The sequence below is a fragment of the Cavia porcellus genome, unplaced genomic scaffold (genome assembly GCF_034190915.1).
Source record: "Cavia porcellus strain 051 isolate PalLab524CR breed Dunkin Hartley unplaced genomic scaffold, mCavPor4.1 scaffold_17, whole genome shotgun sequence".
In the NCBI taxonomy this organism is placed as follows: domain Eukaryota; kingdom Metazoa; phylum Chordata; class Mammalia; order Rodentia; family Caviidae; genus Cavia; species Cavia porcellus.
Genome location: NW_026947500.1, coordinates 40,601,318 through 40,620,161, shown reverse-complemented (window position 1 = coordinate 40,620,161; position 18,844 = coordinate 40,601,318). Strand labels below are relative to the sequence as shown.

The following is an 18,844-nucleotide window of genomic DNA, read 5'->3' as shown; positions in this document are numbered from 1 at the left end:
GGAAAACAAGACTTTTATTCTGGTCCTTTTCCTCACACTGCAAATGGAGGCAAAGAGGTGTGAAGATGAAGGGACCTGTTGCCACGAGTATCAGTCAGGAGTATCAGCCTTGCCTTTTTTCCTAGAGCAAAGACACAATGCGAGACCAAGAATTTAACAAAATCTCACAGGCCAGTAAGACTTGGCCTGTCTTACTCCTCTGATTAAGTTAATGGTAAGGATATCATTTCCAAATGAGAACCCAAGATCCTACTTACTCTAGAACTGATCTTGGGTCCAGTAATACCTCCTAGGACTGAGGTATATACACAAAGCGTGGGCACTAGTATTTGTCTTTTTCATTGGTATGGGTAACACAATACTGAAATCAAGGTTAAAAAACTCATCTATCAAAGAACATATTGAGCAGAACAATGTGGACTTCAGTAACTAATCCCCTGACCACAGATCCCACTTCAGAGGCCTTGGATTTGAGCCTAGCTGCACTGACACCAAAATACATACATCACTGCCAGGCAAGTGTTAAAAAAAATAAGTTATGATATCATACCATTTCCTCTTGCTTTATGTCACCAGATTAAATCACCTAGAGGTACTCACCCTAGTGGCTACCTTGCACCTCATGAGATGGCTTCTAGGACCATACTTATTCTCTCTCAAATTTTTAACATATATGGTTTTTAGACAGGTACTATGAGAACCGTGCTGAATGGCTAATTTTCTGTTCACAGTGGGGTTTTCTGTAGCTATACTTCCCACCATTAAGAGAAACAAGGCTACATTACCACAGAAACAGCCGAAATCTGGAAGCTCATTCAATACCAGGTACCCTATCACCTGCCTCTGATGTCCAGTTCTTTTTTAAAAAATTTATCATGCTTACCACTGTCTTCTAAAACCATCACTTTGGATAGCTGTGCTATGACTGGATTATTAAAACAACACGTGACAGGTAAAAAGCTTTAAACTGTTGTAAGTTCTCAACAATAAATTTAGTTTTGTTCATTTAAAGACACAAAATGAAGCCAGGTGTAGAGGAACACACCTATAATCGCAGCACTTGGGAGGCTAAGGTAGGAGGATGGCTGTGAGTTCAAGGCCAGCCTGAACTACATAGCAAGACCTGCTACCCTGTCCCCCGATACAAAATGAGAAGACAAATCCAAATTGTGCCCTTTCAATGGTTGAGAAATGCAATTTAAATTTCTCCTGTACCTTTGAGACCATAACTCAATAAACTCTCATGGTTAAAGAGAAAATTACTTAGCTTTTCCCAAAGAGTGAATTTGCTTAGTATGAAATATATTCAACCACAAGTAATAACTACAAACAGAGAAAGAGCAAAGGGGGAGAAAGACCCCAAGTAGCAGGTTCACTTGCACACAGACACTGCAGCTGTCATCAGTTGTACACACTTTTGAACCTAACACCTTGTCCATTGATGATCAGGTTCACTGCTTTATCTCTGCCAGGCTACCGAAAGGAGCAGAGATCATCCAGTGATCAAACTTACAAAATAGCTTAAATATCTGGTGCTCCCTTAGGAAAAAAAAAGGTCCAAACTAGGAATTTATTTCAGCTTCTCACAGCACAATAAAGGATTTCCTGAGACACAAAGCACTTAAAATTTTTTAGAGTCCATGCTCCTATTTATAATAAATAGTGCATATGTGTATTCTGCCAATTAGGATAATCTTTTTGTGGACTCATGTAAATGTCTACTATACATATGAGACAGCAAAACTTAACACTTTATAAACTTAAGTAACTCTTTAAATACCTTGAGTGAAGATAGAAAACTGAAGATTTAAAAGATGATGCCCAATGTTCTTGCCTGACTTACTATACATGAATGTGTGTAACTGTAAGCCAGTCCTCAGGAAGCTGCAGCAGCCTGCCTCACAGAAAGGATCCTAGTCCATGATTAACGGGACCTCTAGACAAGAGACCTCGTCTTGTTCATACTATCTATTTTTTTCCCCTGTTGGTGTGTATAATCATGCTGTCCTTGTAACTTTCCAGCCCAATCAGTAGGTAAATGGTCATAAAACACGATAGACAATGCTTTTCTGTGGATGTTCCCACATACCTGGAAAGCAGGAAGGAACTGTGATGGAAACTTACTTTAGTATTTCAAATATACAATGGTTTGCTTCTAGAGACTCAACACAGTATCACTAACACTCGCACAGACCATTTCCACATCTACAGTGCTAGGCTAATTCAGAGAGGGTCAAATGGTACCTTTTAAAATTAATGAATGTGAAGTATTCCATAAGTGAGTGACAGTGTTATCCCAACCTTCTACCTCTGCTCCTTCCTGAGACTTCACCAGCCCTAAACAGCCGGCTGTTCCTGTCCCCCTCTGAGGAGATGCCCCATCTCTACCTCTTTTATTCCCACATCCCCTTCCCCTGGTGTCTTGTTATATCGGTGAAGTGATCCCTTCTCAGTCTCTTCCCTCCTGGGCCACCGGCCCAGACCTCATTATTTCTTAGCATCAACACCGTGTCTGCAACTGTGTCCTAACTGGCCTTCTTGCATCCTCCCTTACCCTGTGCTCAGCTGAACAAGAGGAGTCTTATTAAAATGTAAATCACTCTTCTCTTCAAAATCTTCCAGACCATACACCTTACTTTTAGAAAAAGAGCCCAAATTCTTAGAATGGTCTGCCAGGCAGCAGAGATGTGGCCGTACCCCACCCCCACCTTACCATCATCTCTTAAACTTGCACTACAACCACACTGGGCTTCCTGCTGTTCATTCCTTGACCTGAGTTTCTGCAGCAACTAGTCTCTTCCTTCTACTGCATGTCTGTATGGCTCAGAGCACCCAACCTCCTTTAAGTCTTTGCTACCATGTTACTTTTTCAATAGAACCTCCCGTGGTGATACCTCCTGATGAAATTTTTTTCCTCACAGTCATTTTCTTGTAACATGCCAATTAATTTATGTTCACCCTTTCTTTACTCTCCATTTTTTTTTTTTTTTTTACTAGAATAATGCTTTATAAGAGATGGAGGGTTTTGTGGTTAGTTGATTGGTTTCCAGTTCCTAGAATAATATCTGGCACAGATATTATTAGTTGAATGAGTAAATATGCCAGCTTCCTTTGGTTGAAAGAAAACAAATACTTCGTTGCTTAAGGATTACATCCACTATAAAATTTCATTTTTCTTAATAAATCTTTTGGCCAGGCCAATCAGTCTCTGTCTCTATCTTGTGGTAGTGCAGGATGGAACTCACTATCTTGCATATGCTAGGCAAGCACTGAACTATTGGGCTACATCCCCAGACCAGGTTAATAATTTATAATGATAAGATGGGATGGTTCTGGAAATATCTTAGGCAAGAACCAACAGGCTCATCCCTCAAGGGAAAATGTTTTTGCATGCAAGACAAAAAAAATTCACATTAAAAATTAAAAACCAATAAGTATTTATATGTAGTATCCTTTAGTACCTAAAGTGTTAAACCACTGGTCACGAGACTTGTCATGGTTTATGTCGGTGACCCCAGACTTCATGTGTTTGCATTATGTACTTGTGATTGGTTCTTGTCTAGTGCTTGGATTGGGAGTATGAGTGCTACACTGGCCTAGGGGTGGAGCCAGGGTGTGATTTAATGGCAAGAAAAAGGTGTGTCTCTCTCTCTCTTGCTGGTTTCTGCCTTGCTATTTGCAGCCGCCAAGAACTGCAGCTCCACCATGCCACCCTGCCCTGGAGCCAACTGAGTATGGACTGAAACCTCCAAAAACTGTAAGAAATAAACCTTTCCTTTCCCAACTTGGTGCATCAAGTATTTTGTCTCAGCGACGAGTAAAAAATAACTAAGACAAGACTCTATTAAACACCATTATAATTCTGCAAACAAAGGTATTTGTTTTGTTCATAAACGCTAAATGCTGGGAATTCAAAAGAAAAATATTGCCTATTGAACTAATAATGCAAGTACAGTCATCAGATTTTCTATGTAAAATCCAAATCTATCCTTCCCCTAATAGGAAACTAGTGATGCAAGGTTCAAAAAGGATCAAGGTACCATGCTAAAGTAAAAGAGACTAATCAGGTATGCTTTTAGTGTTCGTGATAGTTCACTCCCAGAGTCTAATCAGACCGATGCTTCATGTAGGGAGGTATGTGCCTCTTCAGAGGTACAACATAAAAAGTAAAGTGACTACATGACTTTCAAAAAATGTCCCAAGAAACTACAAACACAGATTCTTCCGATCATGGCCATGGGGTAGTTTATGACATATGGGGTATGAAAGAATTAATGCACGGGAACCGCACTGGCCTTGGAAGGCAGAGGACTCAGATTTTAGTTTTAGCTCTTCTGTGCCTGGAGAAAATTATACTTTTGCTCTTAGATCCATAAATTTAAAAAATTTTCTTATTTTGCCCTCTATCACATAGATATATATCAAAGAATTAGCTACTAATCAAGTAGTGACAGCTCTTTTAAAGAAACTATATAAAAATCTAGACAGTTAATACATATAGAGTTACATTTGGCTTTGTTGCAGTATACACCCCCACCTCAGGACTGTGAAACCTGTAATGAATTAATCAAAAGTTAAATTTTGTTTACTTAATTAACTGGAGGTGGCCCAATCGCATATTATAATGCTGCCAAAACTGGGTCCACTGGACCATCTCAAAAGTAAGCAGCTATCTTTGCTAACTCTTATGAGAAAGTAATAAACAAATGTCTTTGAGCAGGTAGCATATGTGGAACAGTCCACAGGAGGGCAGCAAAATGCAGGATTTGTTTTTCTTCAAAATTTGAATAATATGTAAAATTCCTTTAAAGTGTAAGGTGTAACTATGCAGAAATTTAAGGTGAGGAACACAGACTAAAAGCACAGACAATGCAACAAGCTACATTAAAAAAAAGTTTACATAAATAGATGCTATAAGCATAAAAACACCATGCAGAGACTACAAGCTAATATACCTGCACATTCAAAACAGATTTTAAGTTTTCTATACATGATTTGAAAATTATTTTTTCTCTAGATATAAAAGCTATCAAATATATATTATAAAAACCTGCACAAAATTTTAAGAAAACTTAGACATTAAAGAGTGAATTCTCTATAGAACTCCTATTCATAATGTCTAAAGACCTGGGCTAACATTTTTAAGTGAGCAAACATCTCAGTGAATGAAAAAGACAGAGGGCTCAGAAATCTCGAGTTTAACATTTAATTACATTAGATAAATATCAATATTGTTGCTTGTGGCATGTCTATAAGCATCTCAAGCAAATAAAATCTGATAAATACAAACTACCATTGCTTTTTTGAGTAAAAGAAAAATAATACTGAAGAAAGTTAAATTACATTAGGTTACAAAACAAACCTATCAACGTGAAAAACAGTATATATTTCTAAACTACCAAACTATGAAATGCTTGATCAAAACTTGAGGGCCTGGAGGTATTGTTTAGCACGTGCAAAATTCTGGGTTCTATTCCAGCACTGTTAAAACAGAGCAAAGCTAAGCAAAGCAAAACAAAAAAAGATAACTTGAATGGACAATTAAAGAGTCAATCTATTAAATTCTGCACAGCATCCTTAAAACTGTGGTGATGATATAAAGCTAACCATGACTGTGAGGAATTAAATCCTATTCAAAGGGAAGTGTGCCAAGAACACAGCGGGAGCGCGCCAGTGGGTTCACTCCCCAGTCCTGTAAGGGCTGTGGGGAGGATCTTTATAGAAAATTTGTTGAAGAATAACAATGGTGGTTAGAAAAATTATCTTTAAAAAGTTTTCCAAGAGTACTTAATTTTTTTGATCTTAAATTTATGTGAAGAGCTGAGGGCTCAGTGGCAGAGTACTTGCCTATTGCTTGTAAAATTCTGGCTTTGATCCTTAGTATTGCCACCCAGTAAAGAATAAATTTTGAGAAATTGAAGTACTAAACCAAAAGATGTGACACTAATGCTAAGATTTTTCGAATTGAAAAAAAGATCACCGTGTACATCTAAAACTCTTTCCCCTCATAGTTTCAAGAGATGTGAGAGATGATAGTAAGCAAGAGTTTCTACTAACATCAGAAACTCCTTGAAGGAGTGAAATTCTGTTACAAGACTACTCATAGATGACCTACAACATTTAAAAGAGTGTATTTTCTGAGACTAAGTCAGATGACAACCCCATAATGTTCACTGTTAAAGCTCTGTATGCTTTGTATTTACTATGAATTTCTGATGGGTTACTTTTACCTGATACCTAGTATCTGATAAAAATCTTATTTAACCCTCCCAGCAAGTACAGGATACAGGCTTCATTGTCTTTCATGTTCTTTACTGGGACCAGAAAGTGATGGCGGAGCTGGGCCTCAAACATGAGTCCATGTCATGCTAGCAGTAGGCATTTTATGGTCCAGCCTTGCTAAAATGCCAGTTTAGGCCTTCAGTATGCATACAAGAAATCCAATTCCTACTGTGCTCCACGGTAATCCACAACTGAGCTATACATTATATCACTGAGAGATTTTCTTTTTTACTAAATAATTGGATTCTGATACTTTTAAAAAATGGAAATACCACATTACATTTATTTATTGTTTAACAGTCCATTGAAATCCTAAGACAGTCTGGTATAGTGAATCAGGAAAATCAATTCCTGGTCCTATATTACTAGTAAATACCAGTGTCCTTTAGTCAAGCCACATGAACAAGTGGGCGTCAGGTTTTATCTTACTTGGTTAAAAATCCAAGGTGAAGGAGCTGCAATGACAGCTTTGTTTAAACACTGCAACCTAACTTGAACGCCTACTTTATTGCAAACTTAGGTAGCAACAGACAGGTACTGAAGATTCACACTATGTACACTGCAGTGTCAAACATAGTGAAGGTTAAACAAAAAAATACCAGGTGATTCTTAGAGGGTTCTAACTGATGAGTTTGAAAAAGGTTTAAATATCAACTCTGCCGAGAAGCATACACTTCACATGTAAGCACAGAGAGAGGCACAGGGAGACAGCTACCTCTTCACGTCAAGTGACTGTTTTAGAGGTGCAGTAAAGGTCTGAATCCTAATCACCGCATGGGAAGGGAAGGGGCTGCATTTCAGAGGCTGCGTACACAGAACTGCTTCAATTCGTATTACATTCTTGGGCTTCATGAACAGAAAAAATACAGTCTCTACCATGAATATTGGTTGTTATTAAACAGATTTTGGGGAAGAGGAAGAAAGCAATCTATCGATCCAGCTGTATATGCTATATATTTTCTTAACTCGGGCTGCGGGGGAAAATTAAGTTGTAAAAGTTTAGGGCATCTATACTAAGTAATGACTTAACGTCCTTTGTTTCCAGAATTGCACTATCTAAAATCTTTGAGAAAAACTGAGAGCATTATTTTCTGTATTTTGTTGATCAGAACAGAAACTCTAGTTGAACTTGTGATTTTGCCAGCATTTAGTGGCTCCTTACCACTGCAAACAGAAGAGCTGATGTTGTACAGAAATGGGTAAAACTGCATACAGCGGATCAACTTAAGGCTGTTCTCACACTCTGGACATTTGGTAGTTAATTTCAAAGCCTGTCTGAAGGCTTCAAGTGCCCCACTGATATTCTTCAAAGCAAGGTAGGCATTTCCCAGGCTCAAAAAAGTCAGGGGCTAAAAAGAAGAAGAAGGAGAAGAAGAAAAAGTAAATTAAAAAAATTCAGCAAAATGTTCAAGAATGAGTATTTCCTGAGCATGACAAAAGCTGTATAGTGCGTCTTTTGGCTTTCCTTAGATTACCTTGGTAAGGGTTATTGCTGGTGTGTTTTATTTACACCAGCTGATTATAAACTATGTAACATATATACATGTATTTTTTACCTTTTTACTAAAACAAATACTTATAAAGATGAGTATACTAGTTTTAAGTAAACAATTCAATTAATTTTTATATCTGAATATACCCTCATACGTTAACTATTTACTCAGCTCAAGTTATAAAACTTTAAGAATTTCGGTTCTGTTTTACCAGGAAGTTCCTTAGTTCACCCAACCCCACCCCAAAAGTAAGTGCTGTTGCTATGTTGTGACTTCCATCACCATAAATTAACTTCCCTTGTTCCTGGAGTTATAAATGGGATTACATGGCATGTTCTCTTATATGTGTGTAACTTTTGTAGCTTCTTTCACTCAATCAAAAATTCACTGATGATTTTGTGTATATGATAGTTCATTCTTTTCTTCCTAAATGATTTGTAATATTGTAAGTATGACTACACCATTGGTGTTCATCCATTCTGTAACACACTGGCATTTGCGCTGCTTCTAGCTTATATGTATAAAGCTACTAGGAATAGTCTATATATCTTTTGGTGAGTATTTTATGTTCATTTTCCTTGGACAGATAATACCTAGTGCACCATAAAGTTGGCATATACTTAGATTTAACAGATACAACCAACGTCAAACTATAGAAAGAAAAACAAACTAGTATTTTTTTCAAGTTCTTACGAAGATACCTTATAATAAAGTCAAAATTAAGACTGAACAGTTTAAGAGCAATTTTTAAAAGCTAAGATAAAAAAGGAAATACTTTTTAACATATGACAGAAAATAGCTGTGTAAAGCTTTCATACAAAACAAGTTCTAATAAAGTAAATAAAATGAATATACAAATTTTTACTTTAAAAATGACTGAAAAGTAAAAAAACTGTAACAGAAGTGATATTTTTATTTTTTTTCTTTTAACAGAAAAGCAATACTTTTATTTATTTATTTTTTGGTACCAGGGATTGAACTCAGAACCTCATGCTTGCGAGGCAGGCGCTTATGCTGCTAAGCTAAATCCCTGGCCCGAGAAGCAATATTTTTAAACAAGCAAATTTGTTTTATAAATGTTAACTGAGACAACAATGTAACATCACTAGAGTGTGAGCTCTGTGACCAGTTTCTCTGAGTTCAAATCCAAGCTCAGTGACTTGGTAAATCTCCTCATTTTCCTATTAGTTCCCTCATCTACCAAATAGGAATTCCATCTTACAGGGTTGCTATAAAAATTAAATGCAAAATGCTGGGTATAGTATCTGTCCCTAGCTTAAAAAAAAAGTTAGCAGTTACTTCATTTGTCCAATTCAGACGAAGACAGAGGTGAAATTAGTATTTGTAGGCCTGAATCATAACAGTAAGTATTGGCCCAAATTCTTGGTACACTGGTTGGCATTTTGTAACAAAGGTAACAAAATATTCATTCTTTCACTGGTTAGCAACCCTACTGCTAGTAATCTTAGCTAAGAAAATTATCTGGAAAACAGAAAAAGAATCCTGCAGAAAACCACCTAACTAGTAATAGCTAAGCACTGTCAGCACCAAAAAATAACTTGTGGTATGTTAATTCATTAACTTTGTCTACAAACATTTAAATTGATGGCTTTAAAAACCATGTAGCAATAAATTTATTAAAAAAGTAAGCTTTAAAAGTCACTAGTATAGTAGAGTTGCAAGAGTATGAAATATTTTCATAGAAGACATGCTTACAAATTAGTTCTTCCCAAAGTTGACAGGTGGGAAGGAGGTGATGTTCAAGATATACTCTTGATGAACCCATCCTGATCCCAATTTGGCTTTGTATTTTTGTTGCAGTACTACAGTATTTAACAGCTAAAATTTTAGTTCTCTAAGGGAATTCTTCTTTCTTCACAGAAATACTGCCTGAGAGCCTTGGCTGACAGCAGTGGAAAGTGAACTGTAAGGGGTATCATGGTAATAACTGCTGTACTGAGCACTCCATTTGGACACCTAATTCATCATATCGTGTATTCTATATACTTATATAATCTGTCCTTGTGCCAGCAAGTAGCACAGGGTAAGCGTCACTTAAGTATCTGATGTACTTATTGGGATCTTGACCTATTAAACAAATATTATAAGAATTTTGCTTGAAAATTCAGTTGTTTGTGTATAGGGATTGTAAACTTTGCTTAAAATCCAGCTACAAATTTATGTATTTCCAAGGAAACTCCTTAATAGGTAATATTATGTTTTTATACTTAAAATTTTAGTTTTGGAATATCTTAAATAAGCATAAACAATTTACGTACTTTTCCAAAGGTTTTGAAGAATAAAAACATATAAACCTTTAGGTATTAGGTGAGATCAATTTAATTCATTTTTATTACAACAGTTTTGCATTCTGATTTCAGATATGCTAAAGTATGAGAAAGAAACAAAAGTGCTATCTTTGATATTAGAACCAGTGACTCCGGGGGAGGTTCAGGGCATGAATATTAATCTACTTATTTATTCTTATCAAAACAACTTTGAAACTGTGCGCTGACTTGGATGTTATAAATATACCTATAAATTAAAGCTGTAAAATAGTATAATATTAAGCAGTGATGAGTAGGATAAAGTAAGAACCAGGTGTTTCTAACTGACATAAAAAAAGGAAGCGTATTTTTACAGTTGTATTATTCTTTTTAAAATGTAAGTTTAAGTAGTTAATAAATTTTACTTATTAAAATTTAAAAAGATAAAAGTATTTATGTTCACTCTTGAAACATGCAGATTCTGCTCTGGAAAACAAAATATGACACTTTTATAGGCTTTCTGGAAAAATAGAAATTGTACTATAAAACTGAGTCCCCCATATAGTGAAACCATCCATCCTCACCTCTGAGCTATTGACGGCCAAAGCCTGAAGTAGCAGCTTAGTGGCATCAAGATGCAGGCCATAGTGAATCAAAAGGTTGGCTAAGTTGACAAGAGGAATGTCCTGGTATTGAAGCGGAGCCAGATTCAAAGCTCTCTGGAGACAAGCAATGGCAAAAGTGCTGTTTCCCACTGCTCTCCAGTAGAGCCCAGCTTCATTGAGTATGAGCCAAACAGGAGCATTGGGCTGGAAACGTCAGAATACTTCGGTCAGTTAGAAAATACAGCATTTGAATAGGATCTTTAATAAGTACATTTTAACTTTTAGTTACAATTACTAAGCACTGTAAGATTAAGGTGTCCAAAGTTGATGACTTACCTTATTAATAGCATGAAATAAGAAAGAGCCAATTTCTTCTTCTGGGATAGTATAGTTGTTAATACGGGAAAGCAAAATCTGAAAACATCAAAAGGAAGACTGACTCAACTGAAAATAAAAGGGAAGACATTTGAAAGAATTTCTGTGGACACTAAGTCTCTACTTGGAAAGGAATAGCTTAGGAACAGTGACTTTGAATAAATATTTATGATACACAGAACATGAGCCCGTTGACATACCAATAGCTATTGACCTATTCACATGTATGCGCCACTTTCCTTTAACTAAAAGAAGCACACACCTACACACACCCATACCCAAACACTTGCACATATACATGGTAGTTTACCTTATCCCAGTGAAGTCAACCTAAGCATCAAGAACCTAGTGAGAAATTATTACAAATATGTAATACTCAATGCGATAAAAACCTGTCTCACTGGAAAGTACCAAATTTCCCTTAATCTACTTTTTGTTCTTGCAGTATTTAGGTTAACTGTGAGCAACTCTAACACAAAGACCATAGTCTATATATCTCTGTATTCCAAATACACAAAACAGTACCTGGAAAATGATACTTTGTGGCTTAGTAAATATTTATGGAATATTAACTGCTTATAGTTTTGAACTTTTTTATAAAAGGTGGGCATGATGGTCTGGCTTTTTATGTCTTTTTCTTCAGTATAAGGCTGTGACATAGTATTTAGCATAGATCAACATTCTGTAATAAAATATTCTTAGCCGTACATGATATGAAGAAAACAGAACTTATTTACAGAGTGGTTATCAATTGATACATATATTCCTAAGGACCGCATATGGCCAAAGTGGGGTTGATAAAGCCAGGGAAATGGAACCTTCAAACTTAATTTATATAAACTTCTGGAGGGCTGGGGAATACACAGCTGAACTGAAGTGGTCAGAACAGCCTCCGAGACATAGGCTCTGTCAGGCAAAGCATTCTGTGCTGTTCCTCTTTGGCACTCTCTGAGTAGAGGAATAGACTGCTCAGATGGTCTATGCAAGCAGCAGTCCCAAGGACCTGGCTGGCACCCTCTTATGAGTATGACTGACTTTTTAATTATATCAATTATTTAACTCTATCTTTGAGTTTTATAAATGTAAAGATCTACAGCTGAGCTCTATCAGATTCTTGTTCCATCAAAGCGGCTTGGGAAGTCACCCAGAATGGACGGCAGTAAACACCAGCCTGAGGGAGCCTTACTTTTCGTGCATGGTCATCTGGTATTTTGGCTTTCAGATCCATGCGGACCTCTAATTCTTTGACTAAGTAGGACAGAGTGTGGCTTTTTCTGAAGTCAGTTATGGAACAGTCAGGGGTTTGGGCCTCTTCTTCTGAAGAATAATCATCACTGTTGAGTTCGTGGATCCTGGCACAAGAAAAAGGAACAAGATTCACATTTTCAAAGTTTGGGCGAGTTCAAGATAAAGACTTAACCTTTCAAGTCCAAGGCTGGTGCTCTCAAAGAACCGCCAGATGACAATCATGCAGAATCAGGTGCTTTGCCAAATCCATCAGCACTTGCCTGAGTCCTTTGTTCTCCGGAGGCAGAAAGTATGTTGGCAATTCCCCGCCAGCAGGGACTCTAGGGTAGCTCTCTGCACAGTCTGCTCTTTTAGGCCACAGGATATGCTGTTTGTCCTAGGAAGGAAACAAAGCTGCTCATAAAACTTCTTAAGATTGACTATTTCAATACGCTAAATTAACTGCTATACCCATTTGGGTACAGTAGGATAACGGAACAGAAACGTAGTATTTTAAGGTAAATGTACTGTGGCTGATTCTACAGCTCCTTCTACTGCAGGTCTTTCCACCTGCTTCACCACAGACTGGTTCAAGGTTGTGCAGACCTAAACTGCCCAAGCCAGTGAGACAGTTGTGCTTGGGGATTCTGGGACAGTAAAACAAGTCTTATTTTCCTCTGTTATACAGGAACAAAAAGGATGTTCAAGTTCCTGCTTGTGCTGTCATCTTATGACTATCAAGAAGACAAATGTTCTGATGAAACCAATTTTGTGGATAGCAGTGAAGAAAAAAGGAAAGAGATGAGTCACCGATGACATTCTGAGCCAGAGCCGAATGAACCTGAAGTTTAACCCCACTTCTGGACTTTCCATAAATAAGGACAATTTTCCTTCTTAAGTCAGTTTTGGGTTTGGTATGTGACTTCTACCTGAAAAGCACACATATGTTTATAAAATTGGCATAGAAAATTATTTTTTTTGCAACACCAAAGTGAACAGTTGCTTTTTTACTTATAAAAGTGTTCATTTTTCTAAATGCGACTATACCAGAGGCCTGCCAAACTTATATCCTGAGTTTATATTATATATAATTAAATCTAAGTGGCTGTTTAAATTTTGTTAGAGTAACATACTCTAGAATTTTAATGGTGAATAAAAAAACATGGCCTCTGTCCTCAGACTGATAGCATTGCTATCAGTCAACATGTAATTTCTTCACATGCAGGCTAGATGTGTGTCTGTCAACTTGTTCACTGTTATCTTCCACTAGAAGGTAAGCTCCAAGGTATCAGGAACTTGTCTATGACATTCTTAGCACCAGTCAGCCACCAGCGGGAGTGCAGTAAAAAAATGCTGCCTAAATACGTACACATTCAGGTCCATTTCAGCTGAAGTTATGCCCAGACAGGATCTGGCCATGTAGCCTGGAGCAGCCTCGCACTCATGATCCTACTGTCTCCTGACAGCGTGCTGCAAAGCTATGAATTGCAAAGCTATAAAAGGAAATCAGCAGTTCTCTCTGCCCACTTGGTTGGGAAGAACTTAGGGCAGAGCCCGTGTCTCACTCATCTCCCAGCTAACAGATGGCTTCCATCGGATAAATATTTGGTGCACGAAGCTCAGCCGTGATGGGTGCCATCTTCATCACCGAGGTTGGGAGCCACTGCTTTATGAGGTCTTGTCGGTGGGACAAAACTCATCCCTCACCTCTACAAACTTACCCTATATGCATCAGAGTCCCGGCCCCAGATCCAGAGAACAGAATGGGCTACGGGGGAAGATGTGACTGAATCACTGGTATCACTCTGATTTGCTGGAACATCAAAGTTCACAGATGTCATACTGGAGGTCGATGAATCCTCTCCAAACTAGAAAATGAAAAGAAAAGCTTAATCCAGTTGTGACTGGAAAAGCAGTTAAAATCACGTTTTAACTCAAATTTTAAAAGGCTGTTACATATTCATAGTTAGTAAGAAATCAGAGCGAAGCCTGACAATGAAATAACCAGCTCTTTTAATTTTAAGAACATTATTCTCTCATGGAAAATGCAGTTACTGATTTTCAGTCAAGTTTGCTATGAATTGCCTTTCTGTTCCCTTACTTCCTTTCTATGATTTGTTCTTTTTAGGTTTCATGATTAACTAATTTAGATATTTGGTTCATTATGCCCCTCTCTCACCTAGACAAAAATGATTACTATTCTATATATTATAGTGTGCTGGGGATAGAGCCAAGGAAAAGAACATTCTTAAGGGTTCTTATAGCTGTCATTTAGATCATATGTGCTTGTCAATCAATTCCAAAGACCAGCTTTAGAAGTGCTGGGTGAAGAGGAAATCAAAGGACACGAACATATGGTCTTCCTCTAAACCAAGGGAGACAATGTCAGCTACACTGTAAGATATCACAGTTCTTGTGTATTTCTGAAACTTCACTAGATTAGGAGAACTGTACCGAGAATGGAATGGAGTAGGAAGGACCCGAGAAAAAAAGAAATGAATACGATGAATTTGTAGCTCTAGGTCTTTAAGAATAAAAACACTTTCATTATAGAGGGGTATGGAATTTTATGAATATAGATTATTGGAAGCTATATCAGAGCACCAGACAGTTTTGAAACCATAAAAACATCCCAAAGTCACAATGGGCTTCAATCTATTTCATTTCTAAATACTCCTTTCTTCCCTTAAAATGCTTGTATTTGATTTGATTTAATTTTTAAATTTTTGGTACCAGGGATGGAACTCATAACCTTGCACTTGCCAGGCAGGCACTTATGCCACTGAGCTATATTACCAGTATTATTGGTTTCTTCAGATTAAAAAGGCTCTATCTATAGTTTGTGATTTATCCTCCGATAGACACTTTCCTGATTTCCTTTCTAAGCTGCTAATCTCTGGAAATTTCTGCATCTCTGATTAGGTGTGACAGGTTTTACCCAAGATAGTATGAATACTGTTTTATTTCCAGTACCTTTTTGTAGGAGACTTGGAATTCTTCTTGTGTTTATTTCCTGTGATATTCAGCATCAGCAACAGTTTCATGCTAACTTGTATCACTGTAGTTCACATATTATTTCTTTCCAATTTGATAGAATACGATGTGTGTGTATGTACAGATGTGTATGTTGTGTGGGTACATATATGCGTGTGTGTGTGTGTGTGTGTGTGTGTGTGTGTGTACGTAAATGTATACTCTCTGTGTGTGCATGTTTTGTCTGCATACAGAGACTAAAAGGTGAGAGAATGTCCATATCTAGCAATGGTGCTCAATAATCATTTTCTGTAGGTAATAATAATTGTTTGTTTTTGATTGAGGCAAATTAATCAGACTGATGACTTCAAGGAAGAGGTAGCTCTTTCAAATGTTACACAGGTTTACTGTAATAGGTTCAGAGGTAGATAAAAGTTTTGAATTAAATAGTAACAGTTCAATTCTAGTTCCCATGGTAAAGGTGAGAAGAATCAAATACATATGCACATATGTTAACAGATGGTGCTTCCAAGAAACAGGACAGAACCATGGGGTGAGTACTCACAACAAAATCTAACTTCACAAAGGCAACAGATACTCAAAAATACAAAAGACTTAATTGACACAAATTTTAGGGATCAGATATACAAGAAATCAAGGAAAGAAAACATGGTATTACTTTTGTTTATACAAAAGTTAGTAAGGAGTAGAGAAGGGATCAAGAAAGAGACCTGCACATAGTCCACGTTTTCAAAGATATCGCCCCGATGGTAGCGCACAGGTTGGTCCCACTGGCAATGTAAACTATGCTGCTGGTTGACCAGCCGGCATATTTGATGATTTCCTGAAATGAGACAAAAATTATGCAATGATGAACATGGTCAGCAATGCCCGTGTGCTTTTCTTAGTCCAAGTCATTCTGTTTCAGCACTGTATGTCTCAGAGCCCAGTGCAGTCCTTATTCAGGTTATTTGCATAGAGGAACACTTGTTACTAATGAAATCAATTATTCCAAAGGAGTTTCAGTTTCACCATCTGTAAAATAAAAGAGCTCCCCTAGATGATCACTGAGGTATCTCTGCCAATTATACTCTGACTGTAAAAGCTACCGATTACGTAGTTTCAAAGGACTTTGGCTATGTCTCTGGAGAGAATGTGCCCCATATATTTCCTAATTCTGCTCTAAATTTATATGTAAGAGCTCTGATTATATTTTAGAATAGACTCAGCAATAAATCATCTTAAAGACTGAACATATTCCTTACACTCAAGATAGATTATAAAATGCTCACAGCTAAGGTTCAAAGGTTAAGAGGCGTGTGAGACCAATGTGTTTACCCAGGGAGGAGGATGCAATTTAAAAGATTCTATTAATCTGCTCTCTGGTGTCAACTTGCCAGACCTGCTCCTTTTGGGATTTATCTGAAAGAAATATTCTGGAAACAACCAAGTCTGCCAACCCAAGTTCCCCTCTGTGGTCACTAGAGATTCTATTTTCTGGGTCACAAACACTAAAATTTTAGTAATAGCCATTTACTATTTTCCAGAAAAAAAAAAAAACTGTTCATAAACAACTATAGATATAATTTTGGAAATGATTTCAGAGCCTCCTGAAATGAATCCATTGATCACGTTAAGAATTCTCACAAGAGATGAATTCTAGTTATTAAGCCTTATAAAATGGTGTTTGATTTTGGGAGTACAAGGAAAGCAAAAAGGGTATTTAGCTTTCTTGCCCAGGTTAGCCAAAGAGTACACATGGGCTGTTTCTATATGTATCTGGCTTGTGTTTGCACAGTGTAGGGTCTTGTCAGTTACTGGACAGTTCTTATTTTTAAAATGTATTTATTTATTTATTTAGGCGCCTTGTGCATGCAAGGCAAGAGCATTATCAGTGAGTGCAGTTTTTTTTAAATTTTGTTTTAAAAGCAATAAAAACAATGTTACAGAATTTCAAAATAACATAAAAAGATTAACAATGGTTAATATATTGGGTATTGTTATCTTCAAAGTAGTTGCTCAGATTATAAGATACGGGCATGAATAAAGGATCAAGTAATGAAAGCACAAACCATTATTTCTGATGAACTAACAGAGATTAGTAGTGTAATTATTCGTCTGGTGTATATACTCTGTTAACTTCTTTCTTTTCTCCTGGTCACCCATCCCAGTGTTCTTTCCTTTGGAGCAGTTTCTTCCCTTTTCATTTGCATAATACCTATTGTACATTTTGGATCCTATTTACTCTTTCAGTTTTTTACACTAGGGAGACAGCATGACGTTTGCACACTGCGAGTCTGATTTATTTCACTTATAAGTATGGTCTCAAGTTGTATCCATTTACCTATAAAAGCCGCTAGTTTGTCTGTCTTTATAGCTGAGTAGTACTCTGTTGTATAAAAATACCATATCTTCTTTATCCACTCTGTGATTGATGGGCATTTAAGTTGTTTTCAAGACTTAGCTATTACAAATTGTGTTGCTACAAATACGGGTGCACATATACGTTGTGGTATGATGTTTTCAATTCTTCTGGGAAAATACCCAGAAGGAGAATAGCTGGATCGAATGGAACCTCTGAACCTAACGTTTTGAGGAATCTCCACACTGATTACTTCAGTGGTTACAGCAGTCTACACTCCCACCAACAGTGGAGAAGGATTCCTTTTTCCCCACAGGCCCTCCAGCATTTGTTATTGGTTGATTTCTTGATGACAGCCTTTTTTTCTGGAATGATAGAACCTCAGAGTTGTTTTAATTTGCATTTCTTGAATGACCACATGGAGGGCAGGTTTTCAGGCCACCAGAACTTTAAGATGTGCAAACATCTTAGGAAGGCAGACTCTCAGGTTCTTCCTCAGGATTTGCATTTTAACAAGATCTCTTGATTAAAACTGCAGAAATACAAGACTCCTAAACTCTAAAAGACTTGGGTTTTGTTTGTAAATGTGAATAAAAAAACAAGGCAAATGGATCCAACAGGCCTGCTTGTATAACCATGATGAGTCTTGATCTTAAGATCTAGGAAAGTCATAAATGCAACTCCGTATTTCTTTAAAGCTGCGTGAAAATTACAAAGGTAAGCCATGCTATCAATGAAATTACCTGACCTGTCTTTAATTATGTGAGTCACCACTTACCTAACTGTGCTTCTTTTGCCATCTGCGTCTCGTGGATAATATTTCGTAAGATCTGTTCCTCCTGAATTAGCTTGTGCTTCTCTAGGATCTCTTGCTGTCTCAGGTAGTGGTCATGCTGCTTCTGATATTCTTTTAACTCATTCAGTGTTCGCTGGAGGGATCTTCACATTTTTCAGTAGCAGAAAAAAAGATCTTTAAAATCATGAATTTTAAAAACTTACTTAGATGCACAGCATTTCTGGTTCTCAGCAGGAATTGTTTTTTCCTTTTATTTAATCTAAAACCCTGTACTACAAGTTCAAGAATAACATGATGTAATGGTTGATACATTCAACTTGGGAAGTTTAGTTAATTAAGTGACGCAGCAGAGGACCAGGGTCCTCACTGTGTAAACATTCCGAGCCTGTGCAAGAGGAGGGCAGGGAGATGGTGTAGTGCTACACCCACCCCAGAAGGGAGGGTGGCCTTCATACAATATAAGA

The 18,844-nt window shown here is 37.2% G+C and overlaps 1 protein-coding gene across 3 annotated transcripts in view; it reads right to left on the bottom strand.

Moving 5' to 3' along the window:
- Ttc17 (tetratricopeptide repeat domain 17) overlaps nt 1–18,844 on the bottom strand; it is a 98,379-nt gene that overhangs the window by 53,436 nt on the left and 26,099 nt on the right. For all 3 annotated transcript variants that reach the window (XM_003465213.5, XM_005001559.4, XM_013147415.3), the window contains exons 9-16: nt 18,363–18,523; nt 15,954–16,066; nt 13,971–14,117; nt 12,531–12,646; nt 12,209–12,374; nt 10,984–11,061; nt 10,627–10,851; nt 7,445–7,631 (exon numbers count right to left, since the gene is read on the bottom strand). In XM_003465213.5, coding sequence (XP_003465261.3) covers nt 7,445–7,631; nt 10,627–10,851; nt 10,984–11,061; nt 12,209–12,374; nt 12,531–12,646; nt 13,971–14,117; nt 15,954–16,066; nt 18,363–18,523 — 1,193 coding nt within the window. The remainder of the gene's footprint in view (nt 1–7,444; nt 7,632–10,626; nt 10,852–10,983; nt 11,062–12,208; nt 12,375–12,530; nt 12,647–13,970; nt 14,118–15,953; nt 16,067–18,362; nt 18,524–18,844) is intronic.